This window comes from Argentina silus (assembly GCF_951799395.1).
Source record: "Argentina silus genome assembly, chromosome: 12".
Taxonomy (NCBI): Eukaryota; Metazoa; Chordata; class Actinopteri; order Argentiniformes; family Argentinidae; genus Argentina; species Argentina silus.
Window position 1 is genome coordinate 16,238,629 of NC_139666.1, and position 26,438 is coordinate 16,265,066.

The following is a 26,438-nucleotide window of genomic DNA, read 5'->3' on the forward strand; positions in this document are numbered from 1 at the left end:
GTGTGTGTGTGTGTGTGTGTGTGTGTGTGTATGCAACCCCTCCCTACAGGGTATTAGAAATAACTCATAGCATAACATCAACAATGTCTTCGCTGTCTGAGGAGCTCACTGATGACCTGAGCCCGGCCATGACCTTTGTGTCCCAGCTCTCCTCCTGACCTCATCACATAACACCTATCTTGAACTCAGACGTCACTTCAGACCAGTGTTCCCACCTACCCCTGGGACTGAATAGGCTCAGTGAACGATTGTGTGTCCACTTATCTGTAAAAGAGGTGCTAAATTATTCAGTTCATTAAATTATATACAGGGGTTACGAAATCATGTTTATAATGATATTACGCTTTTACAGAATCCATGCCCATCTGAATGTTTACATGTGACTCACACAGTATGTAACTCCAATAGTTTGGGTATGAATGTTTACATGTGGCTCACACAGTATGTAACTCCAATAATTTGGGTATTAATGTTTACATTTGCTTTTATGTATAGGTTTTATATAGGTTTTATGTATGTCTATTCCTTTAGTTGATAATGATTCACAGAATATGCAATTTTGCTGGTTTTTATCCAACCTCAACAATAAATGGTGTATGGAATTGTTTCAAAACGTGTCTTGCTTAATACAGTTGCATGAAATAACAGTGAGACTAATGCACATACACAATGTGTCATAAACTATGAGGCACATGAAAATATGTATAAGTTCAGATATTTCACCCAAGTATTTTAACATAGTATCAACATAAATAATGTTGTAGTATTATGATCAAGTTATTATGATGACGTAAGCGCCGTGCGCCCTAATATACTCGCTCCTCCTGTTTTTACTCTTGCGAGCCACGCATGATGGCGCTGTAATATCAGATCCTTGGCACTGTACAATGACAGATCCTGCCTTTGAATTTCTCACGCCTCTGGTAAGACAATTGCATTTTATCATCAGGACGGCTTCGTTGCTTAAGTCATGGAATGTATGTGTCCTATATATACAAAAGACGGTTTAACAAGCTTTTCACCATAATGTTCCTTGCTGCTAAGACTTCCTTGCTGCTAACGCGGAAATAAACAAACGTTCTTGTGTGAATACTGATACAAACAAAGTGTTTTATGTATTTATGTGCTGCGAAATCCATGACACAAATCTCATACTACCGCCAGGAGAAGCCAAGTTTTACTTGCTCATGAAATGTGTCGTGTCGGTATGAAGTTGTGAATCATGGGGGATGGGAGACTTGAGGAGGTCTGAGAGCCTACAGTACAGCAAGAAACACTGAGCGACACTCCGAGCATCCAATCAAACTGTGAGCTCTCCACTCACTGACACATACTAGCCAATGGCAGGATGAAGTGAGCTTGTCTCAGTCAGGAAGTGGCAGTTAGACTGTTGTTTAACCTATTCATGGATAATAGTAGCAAATAAATACTCTTTATAGATAATCTAGACAGTAGCTTTTACAAATTATATTGAATTATCAATTATTATTATTGTTGTTATTATCATCAGAAAATGCATAACCCATACCGGTATTGCATACACATCGTGAGAGATTAATTATATTCTGATTTCATACGCATAATTCAGAGGTGTTGTAATCAAATAAATTCTGGTGTAATGCAATAACATTCACCACCCAGCGTACCGTATATCACTAGAGAGAGGTTTCTCTGAGGATCTTTGAAACTTTTGTGTGCTGAGTGCCTGCTACCCAAAATGCAGAGAGAGGGTAGATTGCTGAAACATTCTCAAGCATCTTGATTCGTTCTGTTGCCTAAACTGTTCATAATCTATAAAAGGACATTATTTTCGACCAAGTCAAGCCTGTACCCATAATTGGATCAAAATCAAAATAGCACATTGATTAGTGACCGCATTCTTACAAAATGGCCATAGACAATCTATTCCTCAGCCTAGATGCAGAATGTGATAACGGCCCAATAGTCTCCTCACAGTATGCATCTAGCTGGCGTGAAAACCACATTCATGCTCACAGGTCCTGATAATACCCGTCTACAGCTCCAGTGTGAAGATGATCTGAACAGAGATGATAGCAGAACCTACAGTCTCCTCTAGGTCGTCAGTACAGAAGTAAGGACCTTTGCTTTGTTATCTACAGAATAAATGCCTTTAGATTTGCAGGACTGCATTCCTGAAATGTAATCATAATCTATTGGTTTTACTTGTTATAATCTGATAGTAATAAATGCCCTGTGCTGGTGATATCCAACAGTGTCATGTCTTTGGTTTCCCAGTGAGAACTCAGCTGTGGAAGTCAACTCAACCAACTCAGCCAGCAATGAGAACAGAGAGCAGATTGTGGTGGGTGCTGGCATGGATATGGAGATATATATATATGTGTGTGTGTGTGTGTGTGTGTGTGTGTGTGTGTATATATATATATATTTTACATATTCTAGAATTACACTCATGGAACCTTCAGCTGATAATCATATAACCTTTTTGTTCTTACAGCCTGTGATTGCACAAGAATGTTTCATATTCATCAGTATAGTGTGTGTGTGTCTGTGTGCATGTACTTGTGTCTGTCTGCCTATATGTCTTTGCAACCCACAGAGGGGGAAGAGGAGGGCACGTGAAGACTCAGAGAATGCCAAGCGGAGACACACTAAGACCAGCAATGGCAGTCTGGGCCGTGCGGAGAACAGACACCTCAAACATGGGGACATCGAGGCTGTCACCCTGTTTGAGGTGGTCACCATGGGCAGGGGTGCCATGCAGGTACAGGATGCTAATTTTGACGATCTCTACGCTATATCTAACCATTATTAAGTGATGGAAGAAATTGGTTCACTTACTACACAGCGCTTTGTTTAAAATGGAGGGAGTTGTAGTTTTTTCTATGGTTTCTTTGAATCATGGTGGTGGTTCTGTCTATCTGTGTCCTCTGGACAGGCGGTGGTTGATGATTGGATCGGGGCCTATGTGATGGACAGAGACTCCGCCCTCCTGGACCTCATCAGCTTCTTCATCCAGTGCTGCGGGTGCAAAGGCAAGCAGTCACACACACACACACACACACACACACACACAAATGTCCTAGCCTAGCTACTTGTTGGTCGTAGCAAAAACGGACACCTGGTGAATTAGACGTTGAGTGTTTGTTCCCTCTCTCTTCCAGGTTTGGTCACAGCAGAGCTGTTCCAGAGTAGACAGGACAGTGATGTCATGAGTAAAATGGTGGAGGAGCTGGACGAGGTAAGAGTCTGTTTGTACTCTGTGTCTGTCTGTCTGTCTGTCTGTCTGTCTGTGTCTGTCTGATGATTCTGTCTTTGGCTCTGTTGCCTATTATGTGACAGTGATGGTGTGTATCTCAGGAGTCTGGGCTGCAGTATAAGAAGTTCCTGGCCTTTCCCTGGATCCTCACTGTCACATGGCCCACGGACATGGTCAGTCTCTCATATACAGTATATGTCTTCATTATGTGTATGGCTGTCTAACTGCAGAGACTCTGACCCTGTCTCTCTCTCTCGCCCCCTCCTTCCCCTCCCCTCGGGTGTAGGACAGTGGGGAGTACCCCCTGACCATGTCTGGTCCATACTGGCGACGGTTCCAGTCTGAGTTCTGCGAGTTTGTGTCGGTGCTGGTGGCCCAGTGCCAGTACAGTGTCATCTTCGACAGCTACCTGATGGACACAATCATCTCCCTGCTCACCGAACTGTCTGACTCCTGCGTACTAGCCTTCAGACACACCTGCACCCTCGCAGGTAACACACACACACACACACACACACACACACACACACACACACACACACACACACACACACACACACACACTGGCTGATGTCAGTCTGACCTGTGCCCTTTGACCCCTCAGCGGTGAAGCTGCTGAGTTCTCTGGTGGGCGTGGCGCTGAGCCTGAGTGTGAGTGTAGAGAACAGCCAGAGACTGTGTGAGGTAGAGAGAGGCAAGACCCCAGGACAACGGGCCTCACCTCGACTGGATAGAATATACGGGAAGATCACTGAGGTAAGCCTGCTGGATCTGATCTGTGTGTGTCTGCGTCTGTGTCTGTGTGTGTGTCTGTGTGTGGCAGGGGGAAGTCTGTGTGTGTGGGGTTTCACACACTACAGGGCCAACCTGAAGAATACGGGCTCCGATATTTTCCTTTCACGTTGTCCTTTTCAGCACTAATTCAGCAACTATGGTGGATGCCAGCCCAGTACAGCTCAGCTCGGTTCGGCTCGGTTCGGCTCTGTAGTGTGAATTAGGTTGAAGTGTTTTTGTCTTGCCAACAAATCAAGTGACATGTAAATGCTTTCTCTCTCAGCTGCAGGACAAGAGGGTGGAGATAGAGAATATGATGGATGCTCTTTTCAAAGGAGTCTTTCTGAAGAGATACCGGTAACAGAACATTACTCTGTTACCGTTCTCACCTTTTTTGCCTATGTGAGTTTCTCTTGGTGTGCCTCTAACTGTGTGTGTGTGTGTGTGTGTGTGTGTGCTTGTAGTGATGTTCTTCCAGAGATCCGTTGCATGTGTATGGAGGAGCTGGCTGTATGGATGAAACTCTACAACCCTGTGTTTCTCACTGACAGCTACCTCAAATACATGGGCTGGATGATGCACGACAAGGTAAACAACAACCCTTTGTTGTCAATAAGTCATTTGTTGTGTAGTCAATACATAAATCAATCAAATTCTATTCATGTAGAGTGTGTGTGTGTGTGTGTGTGTATATTCCGTTCCTCCTCAGCAACCTGCTGTGCGTATGCAGTGTGTGCTGGGTCTACAAGGCCTGTATGGAGACCCCCTCCTCCTGCCCAAAATGGACCTGTTCACCAGCCGCTTCAAGGTACTGACCTTTGACAGACACACTGTTTTTGTGAACTCATTGTGTTTTAACTATTGCTTAAAGAAGTAAACAATGAAATAAACTCAAAACTGAAACATGTCTGTAGGCTTTGAATGTGTGTGTGTTCATGAGTGTGTGTGTGTGTGTGTGTGTGTGCGCGCGTGTGTATATATGTGTATATGTTAACTTGTGATTAACTGTCTGTGCTACAGGGCAGGATGATGTCTATGTCTCTGGATGTGGACCAAGAGGTGGCAGTGCAGTCCATGAGACTACTCACACTCATCTCCCAGTGAGTCTCTCCCCTGCTTCTCTCTCCTTCCCCCCCTTTACCTTCTCTCCCCTTTACCTTCTCTTACTTTCCGGTCCTGCTCTGAATGAACACTGATCATGGCAGCACCCATCTCGCCCTCTTTTCCCCCCCTCTTCCTCTCAGGTCCTGTGATGACGTGTTCAGCCCTGAGGACTATAAGCAGCTGTTCCAGTTGGTTTACTCCTCACATCGCCCCCTTGCTGCCACCGCGGGAGAACTGCTCTATAAACGGTCAGTGGGGATATCAAGTGGAACAGCTAAGACAGCGTGAGGGGGGCGGGGGTCACTCACTGATAATTTCTGTACTGGTCACCTCTCCTCCCAGGCTACTCAACCCCCCTGTCCTGACCCTGACCCCTGTCCCTCAGGGCGGGGCCAACGAGAAGGACGCCCACACACGGCTGATGGCAGCCAGAATGCGAGCCCTACTGCGCTTCTACCAGGAAAGCGAGGTGAGACCGAGGCCTTTGCTGTGGGTGTGTATGGGTCGTGACAGTATGGGATTGCTTTGCTCTTTCAAGATGGTAGTATACTTGATAGGCAGCCTGTGGGGCTGTGTCTGTGTCTGTGAGAGTCAGAGTATGTATTATACACAGAATTGTATGATATCTTAGGTATTCTCTACCTGTTCTCTCTGTAGCTCCATCAGCATGTGGCGTACTTGGTAGACAGCCTGTGGGACTCTGCTGAAGCCTTTCTGACGGATTGGCCGTCTCTCACATCTCTGCTGCTACAGGACCCCTCCACTCAGGGTGCAGGTCGGTCCTGTGTGTGTGTGTGTGTGTGTGTGTGTGTGTGTGTGTCTGTGTGTGTGTGTGTCTGTCTGCGTAGTAGTCATTATTAAACACACAATTTTTTCTTCAGTATTCTTAACTGCTAACATTTGTTTTAGATCAAATCAATTTGGACAAGTGACAAAAGTGATTGAAATACATGAGAAGAGGGATGGACAAACAAGATAATTTCAGTTTTTTTTGTGTAGTATGTAGTGTGTATAATGTGTGTGTGTGTGTTTGTTTGAACAGGTCTGACGCAGGCTGAGCAGGCTCTGGTGGTGGAGGTTATGCTGGCATCGGTGCGTCAGGCTGCAGAGGGACCTCTGCTGGTTGGGAGGAGCGTAGGCAAGAAGGTCAGTGTGTTAGAGATTAGTCCTAACACAACCACGAGCCCCGAACAATTGTTGATACTGGGATTGTGTGTGTGTGTCAGGGTCAGGTGGTCAGAGAGAGGAAGACTCAGGTTGACGACAGTGAGAGACTCACTGGACATTTCCTCACGGTGCTTCCCCAGCTGCTTTCCAAGGTAAGACAACCATGACTTCACAGTGGTGTGCAGGGAATGATTGTTTTCTAAAACAAGATGAATCGAACAAATAAATGATTCTGGTAGACCGGCAATGCTGCTGCTGGTGAATGAGAACAGCTATAACGATGATGATGATGATGATGATGATGTTGGCAGTATTCAAAGAGCCCTGAGACAGTTGGGTCCCTGATGAAGATACCTCAGTATTTCCACCCAGTCTCCACTAATGCCGAAAACCCTCAGGTCAGTCTCCCCGCTCCTCGACCCCACAACTCTTTTAGTAGAATATGAAAAGAAAAAAAAAAAATCTGATTATATTGTAATGACTATAATACACATATTATACATTGTTTTTGTATTGCTTATTTGTTTGTATAGTAGTGAAATGTACTATGCGTGATGTTATGTAGCCTTCTCTACGAGGACCGTTCAAAGTAGTTGAGTCTGTCCTTATCGCCCCCTCTGCTAGTGAGGATGAGTCAGTGTTTTTTCCCCTCCCCTCCAGGGATTGTCAGGCCTGCTAACTGAGATGGGAGTTGTTGCGGAGCTCCACTCTGACCCTGTAGTGCTTGAGGCTGCTGCCCGCTCATACCACACCTTGTGTGGGGAAGACGAAGCCTGGCACCCCCTGGCTCACCCTGCCAGGGACTCATTGATCCAGGGCTGGGCAGACAGACTGGCAGCACTGCTGGGGGTGACACTGAAGGTGGGCACAGGGAATATGGTTTCATCATATCAAAAGTCTACAGTGGTCAGATCATGTCAAAAGATGATGTACTGTATTCACTTTGATAGCATATTCAGATGTGTTGTAGGCAAATTATTTATTTCCATGATTCTCACTCTCTCTCTCTCTGTCAGGATGGCACCTTTACTGCTGATGAGGAGAAGACAGGAGAGATTTTATCTACACTGAGGAAGCTCACTGCCTTCCACAAGTAAGATGGATATGTACAGTTAGGTCCATATATATTTGGACTCTGACACAATTTGTGTTATTTTAGCTGTTTACCAAAACATATTCAAGTTACAGTTATATATGAATATGGGCTTAAAGTGCAGACTCTCAGCTTTAATATTATATTTTTGTTCAACCTCTTGAATTAAAGCTGAAAGTGTGCACTTCAATTGCATCTCGGTTGTTTTATTTCAAATCCATTGTGGTGGCGTACAGAGCCACAATTATGAAAATTGTGTCACTGTCCAAATATTTCCGGACCTAACTGAATATACATTCACATATGATTGTGTGTGTGTGTGTGTGTTAGTAAACATCTTCTTCTTCTCTCTCTTGTCAGTGGTCAGGACCTGTCCCGTAGCGGTCTGTTTGAACAGTTGTCTCCTCTCCTCTCAGTAGATGTCACATATGGGGGCTTACCTCCACAGGTAATAATATCACACTCATCACCAAGCCCCCTTCCACCCTCCCAAAGTCATGACTCAACGATAGACAAAACAGTATTTTGTGGCAGTATTTTTCCCCCCCCCCCCCCCACACACACACACACCTTCTTTCTCTCCTTCCACAGCTCATGGTGGAGGCAATGCAGTGTGTGTGTTACTCTGTCCTCTGGAACCTCAACAGCAGTGGGGAAACACTGACCTCCAGGGTGAGTCCGCCCCCCCCCCCCCCCCCCCCATACCTGTCATAACTTGACTGCTAGTTAGTAGCCCAAGCTAGCCAATGACACATCTGCCACAACTCTCCACAGCTAGCATGTTGCTAATTGAGTCAGGCAGGTCCAGGTGATTAATCATAGGCCGGATCATAATATCTCTGGGGCCCTGCTCTGTCTGTATTCATCTCTAGTGTGGCGGTGTTATTGGACTCATATATCCTCCCGTGACCTTTCAGAGACAGCTTGCCGTGGGTGGGATCTAGGTGTGAGACCATGGTTTTACCCTAATCTGCAATGCTAATGTCAGTGGCATTTGGCTGGGGAGGGAGTGGAGGGGAGGGGAGGGGGGGGGAGAAAAGACACACTCAGCATAAATTCCTTATTTTAATGAATCCTTTTGTTAACATTTGATTTAGTGTGTTTTTGTACTTGTACAAGGGTGTTAGCTGACAGTTGTGGCACTGGAACAGGTTTACAGCCCACACAAACAAAAAACAACTAAGACATACACACCCATAAGAGGCTGACCGTGTGTGTGTGTGTGTGTGTGTGTGTGTGTGTGTGTGTGTGTGTGTGTGTGTGTGTGTGTTTTCAGGAGAAGGCCGTTGCCCAGAGGAATCAGCTGGGAGCATTGTGTGAGAAATGCCTGCGCTGTCTCTCCCACTCAGACCAGAGTGTGAGGGAACAGGTAGGAAACACACTCTAGCACTATGGCAGTGTTTAGTAGATACCCTTCATTCTGTTGCTTAATCTCTCTCCATAGTTCAGTCTCTCTCTCTCTCCCCCTCCCTCCCTCTCTCTCTCTCCTAGGCATTTCTGTCCCTATGTGACGTCCTGACAGCCCATAACTACCAGATGCAGGTGTGGGACCCCACATCCTCTGGCCCCCTGCTCTACACTACCGACCCCAAACTGCAGAGGGCGCTTGTGGCCTTCCTAATGGAGCACGTCTTCACTGGTGCTGAATATGACAGCCACAGCACAGGTGAGGGGGGGGGACTGTTCTCCTACATGTCCAGCAGATGGCAGTCTTCCTCTGTGTTAGACTGTAGGTTGTATGTCTCTGGCTCTCAGCGGAGTGAGGAGGGCATGGACTCACTATAGAAGTAAATCATGATAATAGATGCAGATATTAAATGCACAGACGCAGTCTTGGCTAATGACTCTGTACAGGGCTTCTCATGGACTCTAAATCAGTTCATATTTTCCTCCACAAACCCGAACCTTAATCGTGTTTTAAGAGACCCTGTAATACTCCCAGTGCTGCACATTATACAGTTCATTATTAGTTCAAGATGACAATTAGTCTTTTTTTTATGTGAAATTTCCAGGCAAACTTGATACAGTATGTAAATATACAATGAGAACAACACACTCCACAGGGAAAGTACAACACATCTGTCCTGAAATTAAAAGAATAAAGACTATATAATGATTTTACATTTTTACAACAAGAGGAGTCTGGATCAATAGAAAGTGCAGGTCATGTTTCATTCACACTGAGTAATGGCTTTTTTACTTATACAGTCTTGTTGTTTGGAGTAAACCTATATATATAAAAATGTAAAATATATTGATGGTCAACGGCAACCTAAAACAGGTATTAATAATCTGATTTGGACAACAGCTTCTCCCCTTTGAAACATATTGCGTCCACACGGATAGTCCAGATAAGTCAATAACCATCCTGCAAGGAATTTCTCATATGCTCAAACAAATGCAATATGGGACTATTGGTTTTTGAACATGTAATAAAAAACCTATTGTTTTATTAGATTTTCTTCGTAGCGGTTATAGTATATAGACGCACTGTTTTCTATTAGGTAGTGGATTTGAGATCACTCTCAGGGCAAAGGCATTACGTTAAGTTATGAAATAAGGGCAATCTCTTTCCGTGAGAAAATAGCATTAGCTTTGGCTCACCTCAGAGCTTGTTTTATTAGGCATGTGAGGGATTGGGACATGGTGTCAGAACTATAACTCTACTCTCATGTTATCTTTTATATCCACCTGTTAAATCCATTGTCCTGAAACTAGGTAAACCACTTCTCCCTCTTGTCTCTGTTTTTTTTCTCTTCCCATGGTTCTCTCTCTTTCATATTCTTTTTCAACATACTTTTCCCTCTGTTTAACCGCGATTGTTTTTCTTTCCGTCTCTGTGCGTCTCTGTGTCTTTGTCTCGCTCTCTCTCTCTCTCTCTCTCCCCCCCCCCTCCCAGGCAGTGATGGAGAACCTGGAGTGGTGGGGTTGGAGGACCTCCACAGACGTAGGAAGCTGTTGGCAGCCTATTGTAAACTCATAGTGAACGGGGTGCTGGAGATAAGCATGGCGGCAGAGGTCTTCAAGTATTACATGAAGGTAATTAGATGGATTAGATGAAGGTAGTGGGAAGAGAGTCAGCACCCACTCATCAACATTCTCGCCAAGGATACACACACACACACACACACACACACACACACACACACACACACACACACACACAGAGGTGGTAGTGACATGGTTCTCTCTCTCTCTCTCCCTCTCTCTGTAGTATTGTAATAATTTTGGTGACATCATCAAGGAGACCCTGAGCAGGATCAGGCAGATGGATAAGATAGAGAGCGCTCGCACCCTGGTGCTCTGTCTGCAACAGGTATGTAGGGGTCCCTCCCTGTACCCCTCTATCTCCCCTCTCCCTCTCCCTCTCCCCCTCCATCTCAGCTCTTCACCTGTAGTTCACTCTTTTCTTTCTACCTCCGTCCTGTAGCTATTTACTTTCTCTCTCCCTCTCTCTCACTCTATCTGTACCTGTCCCTCTTTTTAATTCCTCAATAAGGAGCAGAGAGAAGGAGCCGAGTTAGTGGACTGGAACCTGTCACACTAGCACTCCTGTCAACATCTCACAGACACAAAGATACCCATCCCCCCCCCCCCCCCCCCCTCAGCCCCTCAGCACAGTGGAATGTTCTAGTCCATTCTCTGAATAGCTAATGGTAGATCCCTTGAGGGTGGGAGTGGGTGGCTGGCACTGTCTTCTTACACTATCTACAGGGTATGTGCTGTACTGTAGTAGCTCTATCGTAGGTTTGTATTTTCATATAGAGTCATAGTTCACCAAACTTACCCAAGATATCAACGTTATTGACCATTTTTGTCAGAATTCCAGAAAATGATGGATTTAAATACACTTGAGCTTGGTTGAGAAAGGTTATGAATTGGTGTTTAAGTGGATGCTTTTGCAGAGTGGAGTAGAAGAAAATGGCTTTACATAGACTTGAGAATTAAAGAACAGTAGTAAATTGAGATAAATGTAGTTGAACTGAAGGCGTGCGTGTGCGTGTGTGTCAGTTGTTCCTGAGTCTGAAGCAGGAGAAGGACAGTGGTGTGACCTGCAGCCCAGGTGTCCAGAGCTTCAGAAGCATCAAGGAGCTGGCCAGGCGCTTCTCACTCACCTTAGGCTGGGACAACAACAAGGCCCGTGATTGCCTGGCCATGATCCACAGGTACACACTGCAGGCCTGGCCAAGTCCTGGACTAAATATACACCTTCAATGGAAATTCTCCCCCACTTCTACTGTAAATGCCTGCGTGTGTCTGTATTGCTCACTCCTCCTCCTGTGTGTGTGTGTGTGTGTGGATGGCTGGATGGATGGATGGATGGATGGATGGATGCAGGGATGGTATTGAGTTTGTGTTCCAGGGGTTTGTCCAGAGAGCAGAGAATCACTCTCCTCCATATATCTCCTACCTCACCATCCTCACCGAGTTCTCCGGCAAACTGCTGAAACCTGACAAGAAGGCAGTGTGAGTTTTCTTCTGTGTGTGCGTGTCGGCTTCTTTAACATGACTCGAATCGTTTCTCTCTCTCTGTGTGTGTGTGTGCGTGTGCGTGCGTTTGCTGTGACCTAAATCTCTCCCCACAGATACTCTTACCTGCTGAGGTACGCTGGAGAACAGACCGTCAGTAACAGGGACGCGTGCTGGTTGCCACTCATGTACTACCGATCCTCCCTACTGTCTACTGGGGCGGAGGGGGAAGACACGGTGTCCCTCATCAGCTCTGATACGCTGAGGCAGCCGTCTCCAGCCAATCAGTCGCTCTCTCCTTCCGTCATACTCAGTCCCGGTGCAGACGGTATTCCATTATTACCCACAGAGTCTACCTTCATTGGTTGTAATGTGTCAGTATGGTAGCACTACAAGCATAAAACTGTGTGTCACCTCATCTTCATAGGAGACCAGATGTCCCCTCCTGCTGCCACCTCTACTGAGATCAGAGGAAAGAGACCCCAGAGAGCCAGCTGCAGCACAAGGTACAGGTTAGGTTAGATAACAGCAGAAGGGCACATTCTGACATATCCATGTCTACTGTACACCTATGATACTCTTACCAGAGTTCTCCATGACTCACCCTGATCTGCAGGGACTGGCTAGTCCACATTTAATGTTGGGGGTCATATTGTCTATAGAAATAAATCTATCTTTTCAATCTAATTCTATGACCAGTGATTTCAATCTCAGCCCAGAGGAAAAGAAAACAGAAGCGGAGGCATCTCCTGTCGTCATGGCGTCCTCGTCAACCACAGCGAGGTCAGAGGTGCCCACCCAACGAGCCAACGTGGAAGTAGACGTGGACACTGTTGACCTGTAACCTGGGAGTTGTTGTCACACTAAGGAGTGTTCTTTTAAAGTTTTAAACTTTGCATTGGGATGGGAGCTTTTTGGGGTGCATCTCAGTTGTTTCAAGTGGCTTCCTTTTCTTGTCTCCTTCCCCCAATTCACACTAAACTGTATTTAAGAGACCTAGAATGGTGAATTTGCATTTCATTTAATTAATGAAGAGGAAGCCTTTCTAGATTGTTGAGATGTACGCCTGTTGGGCCTGTTTTGTTTTTCATATGAACATAAATCACTGTATTCCCGATAACACACGTGGAAGTGCACACCTGCATTTATGCCTATTGGTATTGATATACACGTATCTTTGTCATGCATAGAATGTCAAACTCATATACAGTGCGTTCCATAAGTAATGGGACGTTGAAGCATTTTTTCTTCTTTCGGCTCTACACTCAATGGGTTCGATTGGTTCATAGTTAACAAAACTGCCCAGATATATTTAAGATGGATTTAAATACTTGAGCCTGGTTAAGATGAAGAGTAAACGGCTTAAAATAGATTTGAGAATTGAAGAACAATAAGTTCAGAGAAATGCATTTGAACTGAAGTTTATTAAACTATAGGTGGGTCTGGTGAGTGTGAGTGTGTGAGAGAGAGAGAGAGAGAGAGAGAGTTGTTCCTGCATCTGGAGCAGGACAGTGGTGTCACCTGAGTGAAGAACTTTTTCTTCTTTCGGCACTCCAAAATTTTGGAATTGAAATCAAACCATTACAATGAGGTTAAAGTAGATTCTCAGCTTTTATTTGATGGTATGTACATATTGGTTCCACCATTCAGAAATGTTTATGCATAGTCCCCCTATTTTAGGGTACCCAAAAGTAAAGGGACAATTGGCCGTGACAGGGCAGAGCCAAAAGAAAAGAAAAATGGTTCACTGTCCCATTCCTGACACAGAGCACTGTATGTACAATGTTTACTTTTATTACCAAGTGTGTAGTAAGTTGAATACATTGTGAACAGTGATTCAACTTCCTTCACAAAGATACCAGGAATGAGTTTAATTTGTATAGATAATCTGTCTGTACTGTCCTTGAATGAAATGGTGCGTTACTGATTGAAGCATGTTTGATTTGTACTGTAATTATGGAAAACCCATGTAATTGCCAGTGCTGTGTTACATTTGACCCACAATTGCGTGTTGCTCTGGGGAAAGTACCTCCAGAGACAGACAAATGAACTAAACTGCACTTTCTCAAACTTAATGTGTATTTATATCAGTAGCTTTTAAGAAAGTTGTTTTGACAAGAAGCTTTATGTAAATATGAAATCAAACCACCTCATCTTCATAAGTAGCAATGCTATTTAAATGCCAATGTATTCATTAATTTATATTATAAAACAAATAATATATAGTAGTGTGTACATTTAGGTTTTATACCGTAAGGCTTTTTGTAGTTGTCAACACAATGATTTGAAATGAGGAAGGTTGTTGTAACAGTATTCTATTGATCCAACTTAAAATGCATCCTGACTAGTAGACCCATGTGTCCTGGCTTAGATAGTTACTGATGTGAGGTTGATGGAGGAATGACTTATTAATGACTAACTCACCACTGACTGTTCATTTGTGGCTATATTTTGCACATCAGTGTCTCAAAATGATGTTTCTGTGGACTGTGGTCATACTAACTGATTTTTATTTACAGACAGAATCCATAGGAAATATTCATCAATAACATGGAATCATGTGTATTACTGAACCGTGTGTGGAACTCCATCCTGAATTGTTCTGACAATGAAAATGATTTGAATTCAAATGTCTAACCTCCTATAAATAAATGCAACAAGATCAACCTTTTCATTCTTTATTTGAACAAAAAACAGACATTGAAAAATTGGTTCCTTTTTTCCTGTATAAAAGTACATTGTTACATAGTACTTTTTCACAGATAGAAAAACAATGAGCATTATTTGTTTAAAAACATCTGGCCAACTCATTTGCAACACGGCAAGCACAAAATAAATATTTACAGCTATTTATAAATATTTCTAATAATTTATAGAACCCCGGCTCTCACACAAAAGTCTTTGATACAGAGGGAGCATGGTGAACATCTACAGATAAACTCATTATTGTACAACACACACACACACACACACATCCCATGAAGTCATCTAATTGTGTGTGTGTTTGTGTGAGAGACCTGTATGGCATTTAGAGTCAGCTCCAGCAAAAACCCTCTCACCCCTCACAAACCATGCCATGTTTGTAGTCAGACAGACAGAGTCACTTCGGTTAATATCTGTGGAATGTCATATTAGCCAATCTCTACGAGTGATGAAAAACAAAAAATATATTGTGTGATCACGTCCGTACGTATCCATTAATTCAAGTGTATCTCAGTGAGGCCCAGTGTGGTGACTAACGTGTTGTGCTCACACCCAGTAGGAACTAGCCATGATGACCCAACAGTGCTCAGGACCGTTCAGATGACACAGCACCTCTCTGGGCCAGCGCAACCTTTCCCTTATCATTATTATTTCATGTTGCAACAACTTGTCTGTGTACTTCAACAGAGTAAAGAAGACGTGAAGGTTAAAAAAAACAAACAAAAGTACGAATTAAAAGGGTGAGGGGGTTGGTGGGGTGATGAACTCAGTGGCAGTGGCCTCTCCTGAGGCGTGAGAGGTGATCACAACAGCATCGTCTGGCGGTAGGAGACGCTTTCCCCCACCGCAGACTGTGTCTACTACCTACTTCCTGTCCAGTGTTTGGCGTTTCCTGTTCCTGTGGTTAAGAGCGAGTGGTAGCCAGCTCAACCAGTGATGCTGCTGTATGCTCTGTCCCTGTGAATGGTTTGGCGGTTCCTCTGTATGCTTCATCCCTCTCCCAGTGCTGAAGCAGGGTCAGGGGTCAGGGGTCATTCAAAGTCATCCTCGTATTCGTACTCGTTCAGGTCCAGGTTACAGTGGGGATTAGGGATCTCAAAGAAGTGCCTCTTCTCTGACATCAGACCCAGCTCACCGGAGAGGTGCTGCTCTATGGGACTCAGATGGTTATCGTACCTAGGAGGAGGGAGAGAGAGAGACAGAGGAGGTGAGAGGAGAAGACAGATTACAAATGTTACTTAAGATGTTCAAATGTTAAAAAAACCTATTGACGTCAACAGCATATTGATTTTTACAGTACTTTTGGAAAAATAAGGGTCAAGAAATCCAGGGGAAACACAGGGATCACCTCTTTACAAACAAGCTTACGTTCTCATTGTTGGAGCAATCGACATTCACATTGTCCACAACAAGACACCCAACAATGGGAACACCGAGTGGGAAGAAGGTGAAAAAGAGTGACACCACTCAGTGCTGAGGAAATGTCTGGAACACTGCTGCCCAGTTCCAAATAGACTCCTACCCCCTAAGTAGAGTTACTCTCTAGCTTACGCCTAGCCAATGCTTAGATCTATGAGAGGTGGCTAGTAGGGGCTAGGTGGCAATTTGGAATTGAGCCAGCGTAGACAGAAAGAAAGAGAGAGAGAGAGAGAGAGAGAGAGAGAGAGAGAGAGAGAGAGAGAGAGAGAGAGAATGAGGAGAGAGCCTAAAAACCTGCTGACACCCTGAATGTCTTACCTGCCCAAGATAGCAGTCAGTCACTACTCAGCCTGCCTTTAGAAGTCAGTGGTGTTCCTAAAACCGCCACACAAGAGACCTGTCAGTAGCCTCATCCCTCACGCTGTATCCCTCCTCCATCAGAGCTGTATTTACTGTTAAACACATGCTTAGAGGTCATAGCAATGCCACCCAAGGTGACATTCTTAACCTGTCATATATTCATTTACAGTGATCATCTAAGTCCCGACAGCAAAGCTGGTGGTCATGAACTACAGCTCACCCTGGCCCAATAGAGTCCTTTGTAGTGTAGTCTGAACCATGACTGAACTCTCTGGAACAGGCTTTGTACTGTAATTAGCGGTGAATCACTATTGACTTTCTCCTCCAAAACACACATACTGATGAGCGATTGCTCATTACATCAACGAGAGGCCACTGTGGTTACAGGTTTGAGTGATCAGTCAGTCAGTCGGCCAGTCAGCCTCACCCGTCGTTGTACTGATCGTTGGCCGTCTCCTCTGCTACTAGGATATCATACTCCTCTGCTGCGTACTTCTCCCAGTCTGACATCTCCTGGCCCTCTGCCTCTGCCTCCTTAGAACACAAACCACAGCAAAACACATTACCCCTCAGTCCCAGTCCCTGGCTACATGAGATCATATCCTGTCACAATTCACTAATATTCTTACAACAGAGAAAGGGTCCTTCTGCTCGTGGTCCAGGTACTTCTCGATGTTGAAGAAGGTGTCGTAGAATATGTGGGAGAGCTTGCACCTCTTCAGGTCACGCAGAGTGATCTTCCCTGGAGGAATGGAGAGAATCATCTTTTAGACACATTCCCAAACTCAATGAATCACGGCTGCTTTGTCAGGCTTTGTTGTACTAAATATTAAGGTGGGAAAAAAAAGCCTAAGCCTAAATCCTATTTAGAAAAAGCAGTAGTGGTGATACTGTTGTAGGTTCAAGGGGGAAGTTGGAAAACAGCCTAGGAGACACCAACAGCTGGCATGGGACATTCTAAAACTAGACAGGTCATATCAATGGGACTTTGTTCTATAATGGTCTCGTCGGCTGACGACAAATGATCAGGACGGGCCTGAACATGTGCATGTCTCTCCCCATTTGGCTGTATGGAACAAGCTTAACGTGTGTGTGTGTGTGTGTGTGTGTGTGTGTGTGTGTGTGTAGAAGGACTGACCATCGACCTCAGGTTTGACGAGGTCAAGCATCTGACAGAGGCAGTCCTCGAAGGGCAGGGGCTCGATGGCCATGGTCTCCAATTTCTGACACTGCTCTTCATAGAAATACTCCAGCTCATACATAGACAACACCCCATCCCCATCCAGGTCCATACACCGGAACCAGTACTCTATACTGGAGAGGGAAGGGGAGGGAGGGAGGGATGAGAGAGAGAGACAGAGAGAGAAAGTGCTGTGTATCAGTGACTATATCTACACAACACTCAGGGATGAGATCGGCACAACAACACAGTGATAGAATCAGGAAATAAAGCCTACTAGTCTTCACTGATAAGACACGGTGACAGTATGTTGACTGATGGTATTGGGGGATGTGTGGGTGGGTACCTGGTGTCTGTCTTCTTGTCCTCCTCTGAGATGAGGAACCAGACAAAGTCAGCGTAGCTCAGCCTGCCCTCCTTCCGCACCAGCCTGCCCCTGGGGGGGGGGGAGACGCGGGGAACGTTAAACACAACTAGCCTTTATTTCACTCTCCACTCTGTTCAATATATGTTTCGTATTTGCAAAAGAAAACCTGCAAATACTAAAGAATTGGAAGTTTTCCATTCGAATGGACACCATTTTATGGGACTCACCTTGTTACCGTCCCTGAGAATATTCTTTCAATCATCTTGTGGGAGATGGCTGGAAATCATAGAACAGAAATGACATTTACAATCTGCGTAAGAGAATACTGTATCTGACTAGGGCGTTATGAGTTACTGTATAACTGTTTCATAATGGACACGATCCACAGACACAGGCCGTAAATCTATAGCATTGGAGAGGGAATTGAATGATGTAACTATTCCGCTCTTTATCTTTTCCATACCGTAAATTCTCCAGTCATCATTTGTGCTGGGAGAGGGGATATACTACAGCAGTAATAATGGTGCCAGACATGGCGTCATTCTACCAGGATATTCATGGGGGGGGAGGTTATTGTCTCATTGATGTTACGTCTCATTTCCTCTCACTCATAAGAGCATCAACCAGGAACATGTGGTCTAGAGTGTGAGTGTGAGTGTGTGTGTGGAGGACGGGGACTTTCAGGAGAAGCAATTGGATCCCACACGTATGTGTACGCATGTGTATGTGTATACCTTGGTCATTGTGAGAATGGTGTATGAGTCTATGAGTCTGTGTGTGTGTGTGTGTGTGTGTGTGTGTGTACCTTGGTCTTGGTGTCGTGCTAGGTCTCTCTGGTCTATATAGAGGTCGTGGTCAGTGTCCAGCTCCCAGAACTTGCAGTAGATGACGTAGAAATGCTCGTAGGAGAAGAACTCTGTCAGCTGGTTGACATCCTCCTCCTGGTCTAGTAGGGCCACATTCTGGTGGATCAATCAGCCAGTCAGTCAGTCAATCAACATTTATTTTCGTAGGGCTTTTTTGCAAATACACTATCACAAAGTTGGCTACAGTGGAAACAAGACTGGCACATAGACCAACATTACAACAATGTCCAAACAACAATGTACAGCAAAATAAGCTGTTGAGAAGAAGCAGTTGTGTCAGAGTGGTGGCCTACCTGGAGAAAGCTGCTCTTCCTGAGCTCTGAGCATGTGATTCTGCCTGTCCATGACCGGTTCACATTGTAGAATATCCTCTGGACCACCTGCCAACACAACACACACAGTTCAACATTTATCTACAAACACAGCAAAAACAAATACAACATATGTATCAGTAATGGAATATTGTGTGTGTGTGTGTGTGTGTGTGTGTGTGTGTGTGTGTTTGCAGTCTTCAGTCTCACTTACTGTGGTGATGTAGCGCGAGTGAAAGTCCGATGCCTCCTTCAGAAAGGCCAGGCCTGTGTGAGAGTTCACCACATCCTGAGGAACACAAGGAATTTAACAACATCAATTCACTTTCTGTCTGTCTGTCTGTCTTCACATCACAACACACACTCACTCACGCTCAAACATGCACACATGGAAACAAACGACAGGACATTTACATACGGTGCCTACCACAATGACAAAATAAAAAAAACATGTGTTAAATCAATCTCTGGGATTGTTGGGACAGAAGTCTCTGGAGAGTATTGTACAGACAGACCCCATCTTTTGGTCTGCCTGTTAGTGAGATATTACAAGTGGGTTGGCAGGGATCTATAGATGCTTGCCTGACATTTTCATACATCAAAAGTAGCCTCAAGTCAATCTGAATCAATATATCCACACACCATATGCTGTGTAGATCTAGCTTTGATCTGCAGTAGGAGAAATCTGCAGGCCTCAATTCTAAAATCAGTGGGAGAGATGGTTACCCATGTCATTCAAATGTTACTTCTGAAGAACGAAAACATCTGACAAATGGATTTTCGGGGTGGAGTGAGCTTAAGCTCTGCGCTCCCTTCAGATGAGGGGGCCATGCTGGAGACATTGAGGCCCTGGGAAATGAGAACATAAGGGGACTGAGGGAGCAGAGGCTGAGCCCTGCTGGAGACCCTCTTATTCTGCTGGTCTTCCCCTTGCCGAACCACCAGACACAGGGCATTTCATGTGGTGAGCAGAATCCTAAATGAACTGTATATCCATGTCATGAAACTCACACACGGCACTTTTCCTTTTTTTTTTCCTACTGGGGTGGGGTGGGGGGGGGGGGAATGTAATGTTGACGTAAATTCGAAGGCGGCGATGAAATTAAAAGGCCTTATTTTGGGGCGGACGCCGTGCCTCCTTGACCCTTCCCGTGAGAAATTAAATAATAGAAAAACACATAAATCACCAGGCTGAGGAAACAGGCGGGGACAGTCAAATCTACTCCCCTGCAATCCCTCTTTCATTCATCACAACAGTCAAAGCCCATTCGCAGAGCGGCACAATACAAATTAAACACTGTGTGCCAGAAGGCATCTCCCCAGTATGCGAACGGGTGGCCGGCAAGGCCCAGCCGGTTCTGCCAGCATGAATATGAAACAGATGTACGCTGTACGGATACGGTACACAGGCAGGCCACACAAACGGCCAGCACAGCAATACTCCAGGATGGGATGTATGACAGTATAGAAATGGTCCATTTCAATTATTTCACAGTATTCCTGATTGTCTGAGGTCATCTCTGAGTACTGTTGCTCTAACTCTCTATCCTGCGTACAGAACAAGGATGGTTTATAACAACCCCCCCCCCCCCCCCCCCCCCGACCTGCCTGGGTTAGGGTTAAGGTTAGGGGAAAAAGCTATTCCAGTACTGTCCCACTATCTGTACCCCACCACTCCAAGTAGTGTTGTAACATCTGCACCCCTACCCCACCGCTATAGTACTGTCCCAGCATCTGGACCCCACCACTCCAGCACTGGCCCACGCCCAGCAGTGCCTCAACCACCCCAGTGCTTTCACCCCACCACCGCCAAAGCCCTCTCCCTCTGACCCTGTGGGCTCGTGGCTTTGTACTGTACCTGCAGGAATGGAATAAGGTCCTCTTGTTCCAGGTAATTACAGCCAGGCTTGGCCAAGAGGTGCACAAATTTAGACGCGTCGTCGTGACAGGTCTGCAGCATTCTGGAACAGAGAGAGAGACTGAACAAATGGTTTCAGGGTTTCTCCCTCTTTTTCTACTCTTTCTCTCTTCGCCTCTTTCCATTGAAGAACATTAATCTTAAATTGTTCACCTCAAATGTGCGAGTGAGGGTTAATGCATTCTGAAATTAGGATTCTGAATAGTTGCTAGGTCATTCTAAAGGTGGGAGTGTTGCAGCAGATGATAATGACATAATGGAACAGTCCTGTCAGACACCCTCTCCCAGTCACATGGTAATGTCAGAGGCCATTTCGGTCCGGTTCTCTGGAGGCTACCAAATTAATACAACAGCCTGCCTACAACAACACAACACAAAGGCAAGAGCACAGACACTACAGCACAGGGCGAGGCAGTATTCACTTCAGTGTCCAATAGAAACTGAGAACAACTGACTATTCATTCACACACGCTTCCCAGTTCCACATGTGGTCGTTGGTCTTTCTTTACTGTTGTTTTTTTTTTTTAATGAAAAAAAAGAAAAGTATAAGCCATAATAGAAAGATAACTATGTCTTTGCCTATGCTATGCCTGATCCCATGCGCGTGGAGATGGTCTGGGACTATGGTGTTTGTGAGTGCCCCAGTGGGCTGCTGTTGCTGGGTATGAGGGGCACCATTGTCTTACTTTCTCCACATGGCCACAAACTTGTGAACAGACACACAGCCCGTCCTGTCGCCTCCAGCCGAGTTGAACAATGGTGCTTTCCAGTAGAGAGGACACTCACAGGCCTATGGGGGGGGGAGGGAGAGCGTGAGAGAGAGAAAGATTGGAAGAGAGAGAGAAAAAAAACAGGTGATTAAAAGCTTAGCTTAAAGGTTACTTTCGAGAAGTAAAAGATGTCAGACCACTCTAACCAGTCTTGTCACAAGCTTAGAGCATATAATACATGTGCGTCATACAACATCCATTGCCCAACTGTTTTTTTTGTTAAGATGTTGAATGTCTCTCATTAAAAACCAGGTGAGGGAATTACACTGCATTCTGAGGTGTGGCAAACTCTAGTCTAAGGGAATCTCCGAAGGGAGTCTGAATAGAAGAGTTTTTCACTGGTATGTTTTTTCTTGTTTTGCTTAACCCCACAGCTGTCAATCATTCACCTCTGACCCAAGTGACAAAGTTTAAGGGAGAGTCATAGTTAGGTTGATCTAACAAATGGCCAAATGTGACAGAGCATTTCCTTTGGCTCTGACATGCACAAACACAGCAGAAGGTAAACCTTGGACTTGGTTGATTGTGTTTATGAATGGCACTGCTCATTCTGATAATGGCCGTGTTTCACTCAAACGCCTCCCTGAGGAAACCTAGCTGACATTTCCCTCTCAACTCAGGTTCCTCTCAGGTCAGTGCTCACATACCTCAGGGTGACAGTGATAATATTTTTTTGGAGGTTAAGAGAGTAAAAAGCCATAAGAGCAGCAAACATTGATAAAGCCAGGGGCTAATAGCGCTAATGAAAACAATTTGCTGGGGGGCTGCAGAGCCTCCACACTACAAATCACACTCACCATGGCAACCTGCCCCATGTCCTCAATGGTGGCCCTTTCATTGGGGAATTGGGAAAATATTTTCTCGATCTTGGAAATGAGGCTGTCAATGTTGATATTGGCTTTTGGCCGCCCTCGCGGGAAGTAGAACTTTGGAATGCTTTCACTCAGCGCTGTGGCAACGGGCTCCTCGGGCTTCACCTGGGCCTGATGAGACAGACAGGACAGAAATAAACACTGTTAGCCACTGAGACTAGCACTCGCTAACACTTTGCAAGCACTTACACTAGCACTCGCTAACATTATCAATGGCTAACCCAAACCCTAGTAAATACTCCCCCCCCCGTGCATGTCCCTGCCATTAGGGAAGAGTTAGGATTGCTCGGCAAATTATTCCCACCATCCCTGGCCATTAACCATTTAACTGTAATGGCTTTCAATCAAAGATGTGCCAAGTGACTTTGGTATGTGCAAAATACACCATTTAGAGTCATTTCCTCGGGCGCCAGTGGCCAAGCACCGTGATAGACCTCTTTGTGGACATAGTCTATAGCCTAGGCTATAGACTATCTAAGGAGAGACTCATGAGTGACATTATCAATCAAACTGTCTGGATAAGAGCAGGGCAAGCGAATGTTGGCTTCAGAGACTGCCAAAGACCAGTTATAAATAAAAGTGCTTGCAACTGTAAAGATGGAAAATACATAACATATATGTTGTGTAGCCTGGCTGCATCATTAGAAAGTGAACCCTGTTTGACCAAGTTTATGTAATAACACAATAACACAACCGCTAAATGGATTTTGCATGGTCATCCCACAGCTCTGGTTTGTCCAGACTCCAGACTGTCACTAAGGACAACTGATTACGGGGTCAAGACAAGTTCATCAGGAAGGACTGTTTTCAGATAAAGGGAACAAGGAGACATTCCTAATCTTCTGTGAAAAACACAGTGGGAGAACACAGCAAAGGGTCAGCTATTCCCAGACAACCCAACAAATGGAAAATGTTAGCACAGTACATAACAAGTGGTAACAGATAGCAATGTAAATAGGAGAGATCAAAAGGGCTATGCTGGGCTTGGCCCTCACTTGCAGCTGCTGCATAGGTCCTAGGAGGAGAGGAGTGTGTGTGTGTGTGTGTGTGTGTGTGTGTGTGGATGTGTGACCAAGTAATTGTAATCCAGCAGGGAAATAGATAACCAGTGACCAGATAAGCATTTTGTCTCTGTGGCTATGATCATAAGACAGAGACCCAGAGAGAAAGAGAACAGAGGAGCCATCTTGGCTGGGCATGAATGCCAGTCCTGATTAGAGGAGAAGTGAACAGAAGCCAATGACAGCAGCAGAGATACAGACAGTGTATCTGATTGGGGAGGGGGGGGGGGGGGGGGGAGTTTATAGGCAAGGAACAGAGGCATTGGCTGATAAGACACCCATCTAGTTTCTCTTTGCTCTCTGAATATGTAGGACTCAATCCTATCTAACTCCTATGAATGTCATTCCAAAGTGCCACAGCACCGCAGTAACCTAAAACCCAAAGCATGTCAGAGCCTGTGTGTGTGTGTAACCCCAACACTGTTTCCACCCAGGACACAGAATGACAGCTTTGTCTGTTAGGCCTCAGCAAAAATGACTGCAGAAAATGGCCTCAGCAAAAATGACTGTGTTCTTAAACTCTACAATCATTACATTGGAAACCAGTGAGTCTGTCCTTTCATATACAGTGTAACAACTATGACCTCATGCAATTGGGACCTCATAATTGGACCTAGGCCTACCTGTCATGATCAATTTGATTCCATGCGCGCCAGTATGATTAACACAGACCTACCATGCATCGCAAACATACACTTGGGAGATCTTCTAAAACGGGCGAGTCAGACAAGGTCTCTTATGATAGGCTCTGTCCATATGGTCCAGTGGTTGGTTTCCCCTCATATACTATAAAGAGGATGACAACAACCCAAACCCTGAACCCATTCAATGCAAAACCAGTGTGTTCTGCCACTCACATCACTCTCACATTAGCTATGAGCTAAAAACAGCCTGGCCTGGCCTGGCCTCTGCACTGCTCTAAATCACTACCTCATTCCCTGAGACTATTTACATGACTCGAGAATCTGGATCTTTCTGACCGTCCTAAGTTGTGTCCATGCGTCTCTCTCTCTCTCTCTCTCTAAATGGCATGCGTTTGTTATTCTAACTTAAACAGACAGTCAGTGGCCTTTACTAGCCAACATCCAACAAACATAGCTCTCCCCACACACCTTGTTACACTTAAAACTATCACTATCAAACTCTCTCAATGAGGATGTCAAAACACGGCCGTATATCCTAAACGTTGACAGCAGTAAAAAAAAAAAAAAAAAGAAGTTGACAGATGATAGCCATAAAATAACCTACACCCTAATCTTTTCTATCTGCAGGGCCCTTGTATGGTGTGTGTGTGTGTGTGTTGACTGTTTGGAAATGTTCTGTGGCATTCCGTCAGGGGGATTCTGCTCAGTGTAACCCCGGGAGACATAAATGCTGTTGATCCTCTCTCCTCTCTTCTCTTCTCTCTCCTCTCTGCGAGTGTCAGCCATGGCTATAAAAGGGCATAGACATCTCCTGCTGCCCCACTGAACGGCATGCTCTGTCTCTCTCTCTCCCTCTATGTCGTCCCCCCCCCCCCCCCCCCCTCACACACACTCCCCTATCTCCATGCTAACCGCTAACAGAGCTCCTAAGCACAACCACTAATCCCTGTGATATTCCGCACATTCGCAAGAACGACACAGTCTGACCGCGGACAGTCAAGCGGTCAAACTGAACATAACCACCAAGGGCACCTCGACCCGGAACTAACCCTCGCACAAAACAATACCAAGTCCCCATATCAAATTTTACAACCACAACAACAGTTTCCTCAAGAGATAATATGACAGAGCTACAGTACAGAGAAAAAAGACCAGGTAGACCGGTAGGATGACAACTGCTGGAGGCAACTATAGTACAGCCCCCACACCCACAGGGCCCCTACTGACATCCGCCACAGATTGATAGAGAAACAGACCGCCAAGAACAACATATTTTATTGGTGGAGAGAGAGAGAGAGAGAGAAAGAGAGAGAGAGTTTATAGAGAGAGAAAGACAAGATAGAACCGGTAGGACTACAACCGAAACTGCTGCAGGCAACCCACACCCACGCCACTACAGACCCCTGAGGGCTGGCTGCCTACAATAAAGAAACACCAAGAAACATGTCTTAGCCAGCACCAACGACCAACAAAACCAAGAGACTACTACAGGACCGCGTGCCAGATCTCAAAGGAGGGTTCTTATCATTTAAAAAAAAAAACTAGTGAGAACAGGGAGAACTACAACCATAAAACATATAAAAGCCAAACTGTGGCCAGACCAGCACCATAGAGCGGGGAGGCAGACCAGTAGAATGACAGATTGATATAGTTGTATAGGAGCACCTGCCTGTCCTTGCTGGAAGGCTCGCAGCCTCTTCTTGAAGCGGGAGGGCAGGACAAAGTCACAGCCACGGGCCAACAGAGCCAGCTCCTTCCTCAGGTCAGGGTCCTGACGCAGAGACAGCTCCTTCATCCTCATCCTAGCGCCAGACAGGATGGGACACACTCACACTTCCCCTTAGAGTAGAGATTTTCCTCCTCTGGACTATCCCCAGTAGTAGCAGCAGCAGCGGTAATGTAAATACTGTAGTAGCAGGACTGGTCTCTGTCTGTGCTTGTCCTCTCTCTGAGTGAAAGCCTCTTAACACAGGGTAGCAGCTGCTGCTGTGTCTCTCAGCCCAGCTCTAACCACACACTCACACAGTCTCTCAGCGCTGCCTGCCTGCCTGCCGTCCTGTCCCAGTCCTCTCGCACACATACACACACATACACACACATACACACACATACATACACACA

General features: G+C 45.3%; 2 protein-coding genes across 3 annotated transcripts; one reads left to right on the plus strand and one right to left on the minus strand.

Annotated features, from left to right (window-relative positions):
- The first annotated feature begins 839 nt into the window (after positions 1-839).
- LOC310813293 (cohesin subunit SA-2) lies at positions 840-14,508 on the plus strand. 2 transcript variants are annotated; one of them, XM_083682177.1, is made up of 32 exons: positions 840-923; positions 1,998-2,092; positions 2,257-2,323; positions 2,579-2,743; positions 2,918-3,014; positions 3,144-3,220; positions 3,340-3,411; positions 3,525-3,729; positions 3,843-3,994; positions 4,296-4,369; positions 4,477-4,600; positions 4,722-4,820; positions 5,033-5,112; positions 5,257-5,364; positions 5,459-5,585; positions 5,774-5,891; positions 6,159-6,262; positions 6,343-6,435; positions 6,595-6,681; positions 6,944-7,144; positions 7,300-7,376; positions 7,737-7,824; positions 7,968-8,048; positions 8,653-8,745; positions 8,868-9,042; positions 10,276-10,415; positions 10,591-10,692; positions 11,388-11,542; positions 11,715-11,843; positions 11,963-12,174; positions 12,274-12,352; positions 12,546-14,508. In XM_083682177.1, the coding sequence occupies exons 2-32, from the start codon at positions 2,049-2,051 to the stop codon at positions 12,688-12,690; spliced, it is 3,570 nt and encodes a 1,189-aa protein (XP_083538303.1). In that variant the 5' UTR covers positions 840-923; positions 1,998-2,048; the 3' UTR covers positions 12,691-14,508. The 2 variants fall into 2 exon arrangements, with proteins under 2 accessions (XP_083538303.1, XP_083538302.1); XM_083682176.1 differs by having other exon boundaries at positions 847-923; positions 2,021-2,092.
- ppp2r3b (protein phosphatase 2, regulatory subunit B'', beta) lies at positions 14,308-26,438 on the minus strand. The gene is given in 14 exon segments (XM_083682178.1): positions 14,308-15,725; positions 16,756-16,862; positions 16,958-17,070; positions 17,467-17,642; positions 17,855-17,944; positions 18,103-18,151; positions 18,681-18,837; positions 19,035-19,121; positions 19,267-19,341; positions 20,911-21,013; positions 21,657-21,760; positions 22,538-22,723; positions 25,983-25,985; positions 25,987-26,438. Coding segments are annotated over 14 exon segments (1,527 nt in total). The 5' UTR covers positions 26,119-26,438; the 3' UTR covers positions 14,308-15,580.

Coding starts and splice junctions, on each gene's coding strand:
- LOC310813293 (XM_083682177.1), top strand. CDS start 2,049: ATGATAGCAGAACCTACAGTCTCCTCTAGGTCGTCAGTACAGAA. Junction 4,821..5,032: donor TGTTCACCAGCCGCTTCAAG/GTACTGACCTTT, acceptor TCTGTGCTACAG/GGCAGGATGATGTCTATGTC. Junction 11,543..11,714: donor TGCCTGGCCATGATCCACAG/GTACACACTGCA, acceptor GGATGGATGCAG/GGATGGTATTGAGTTTGTGT.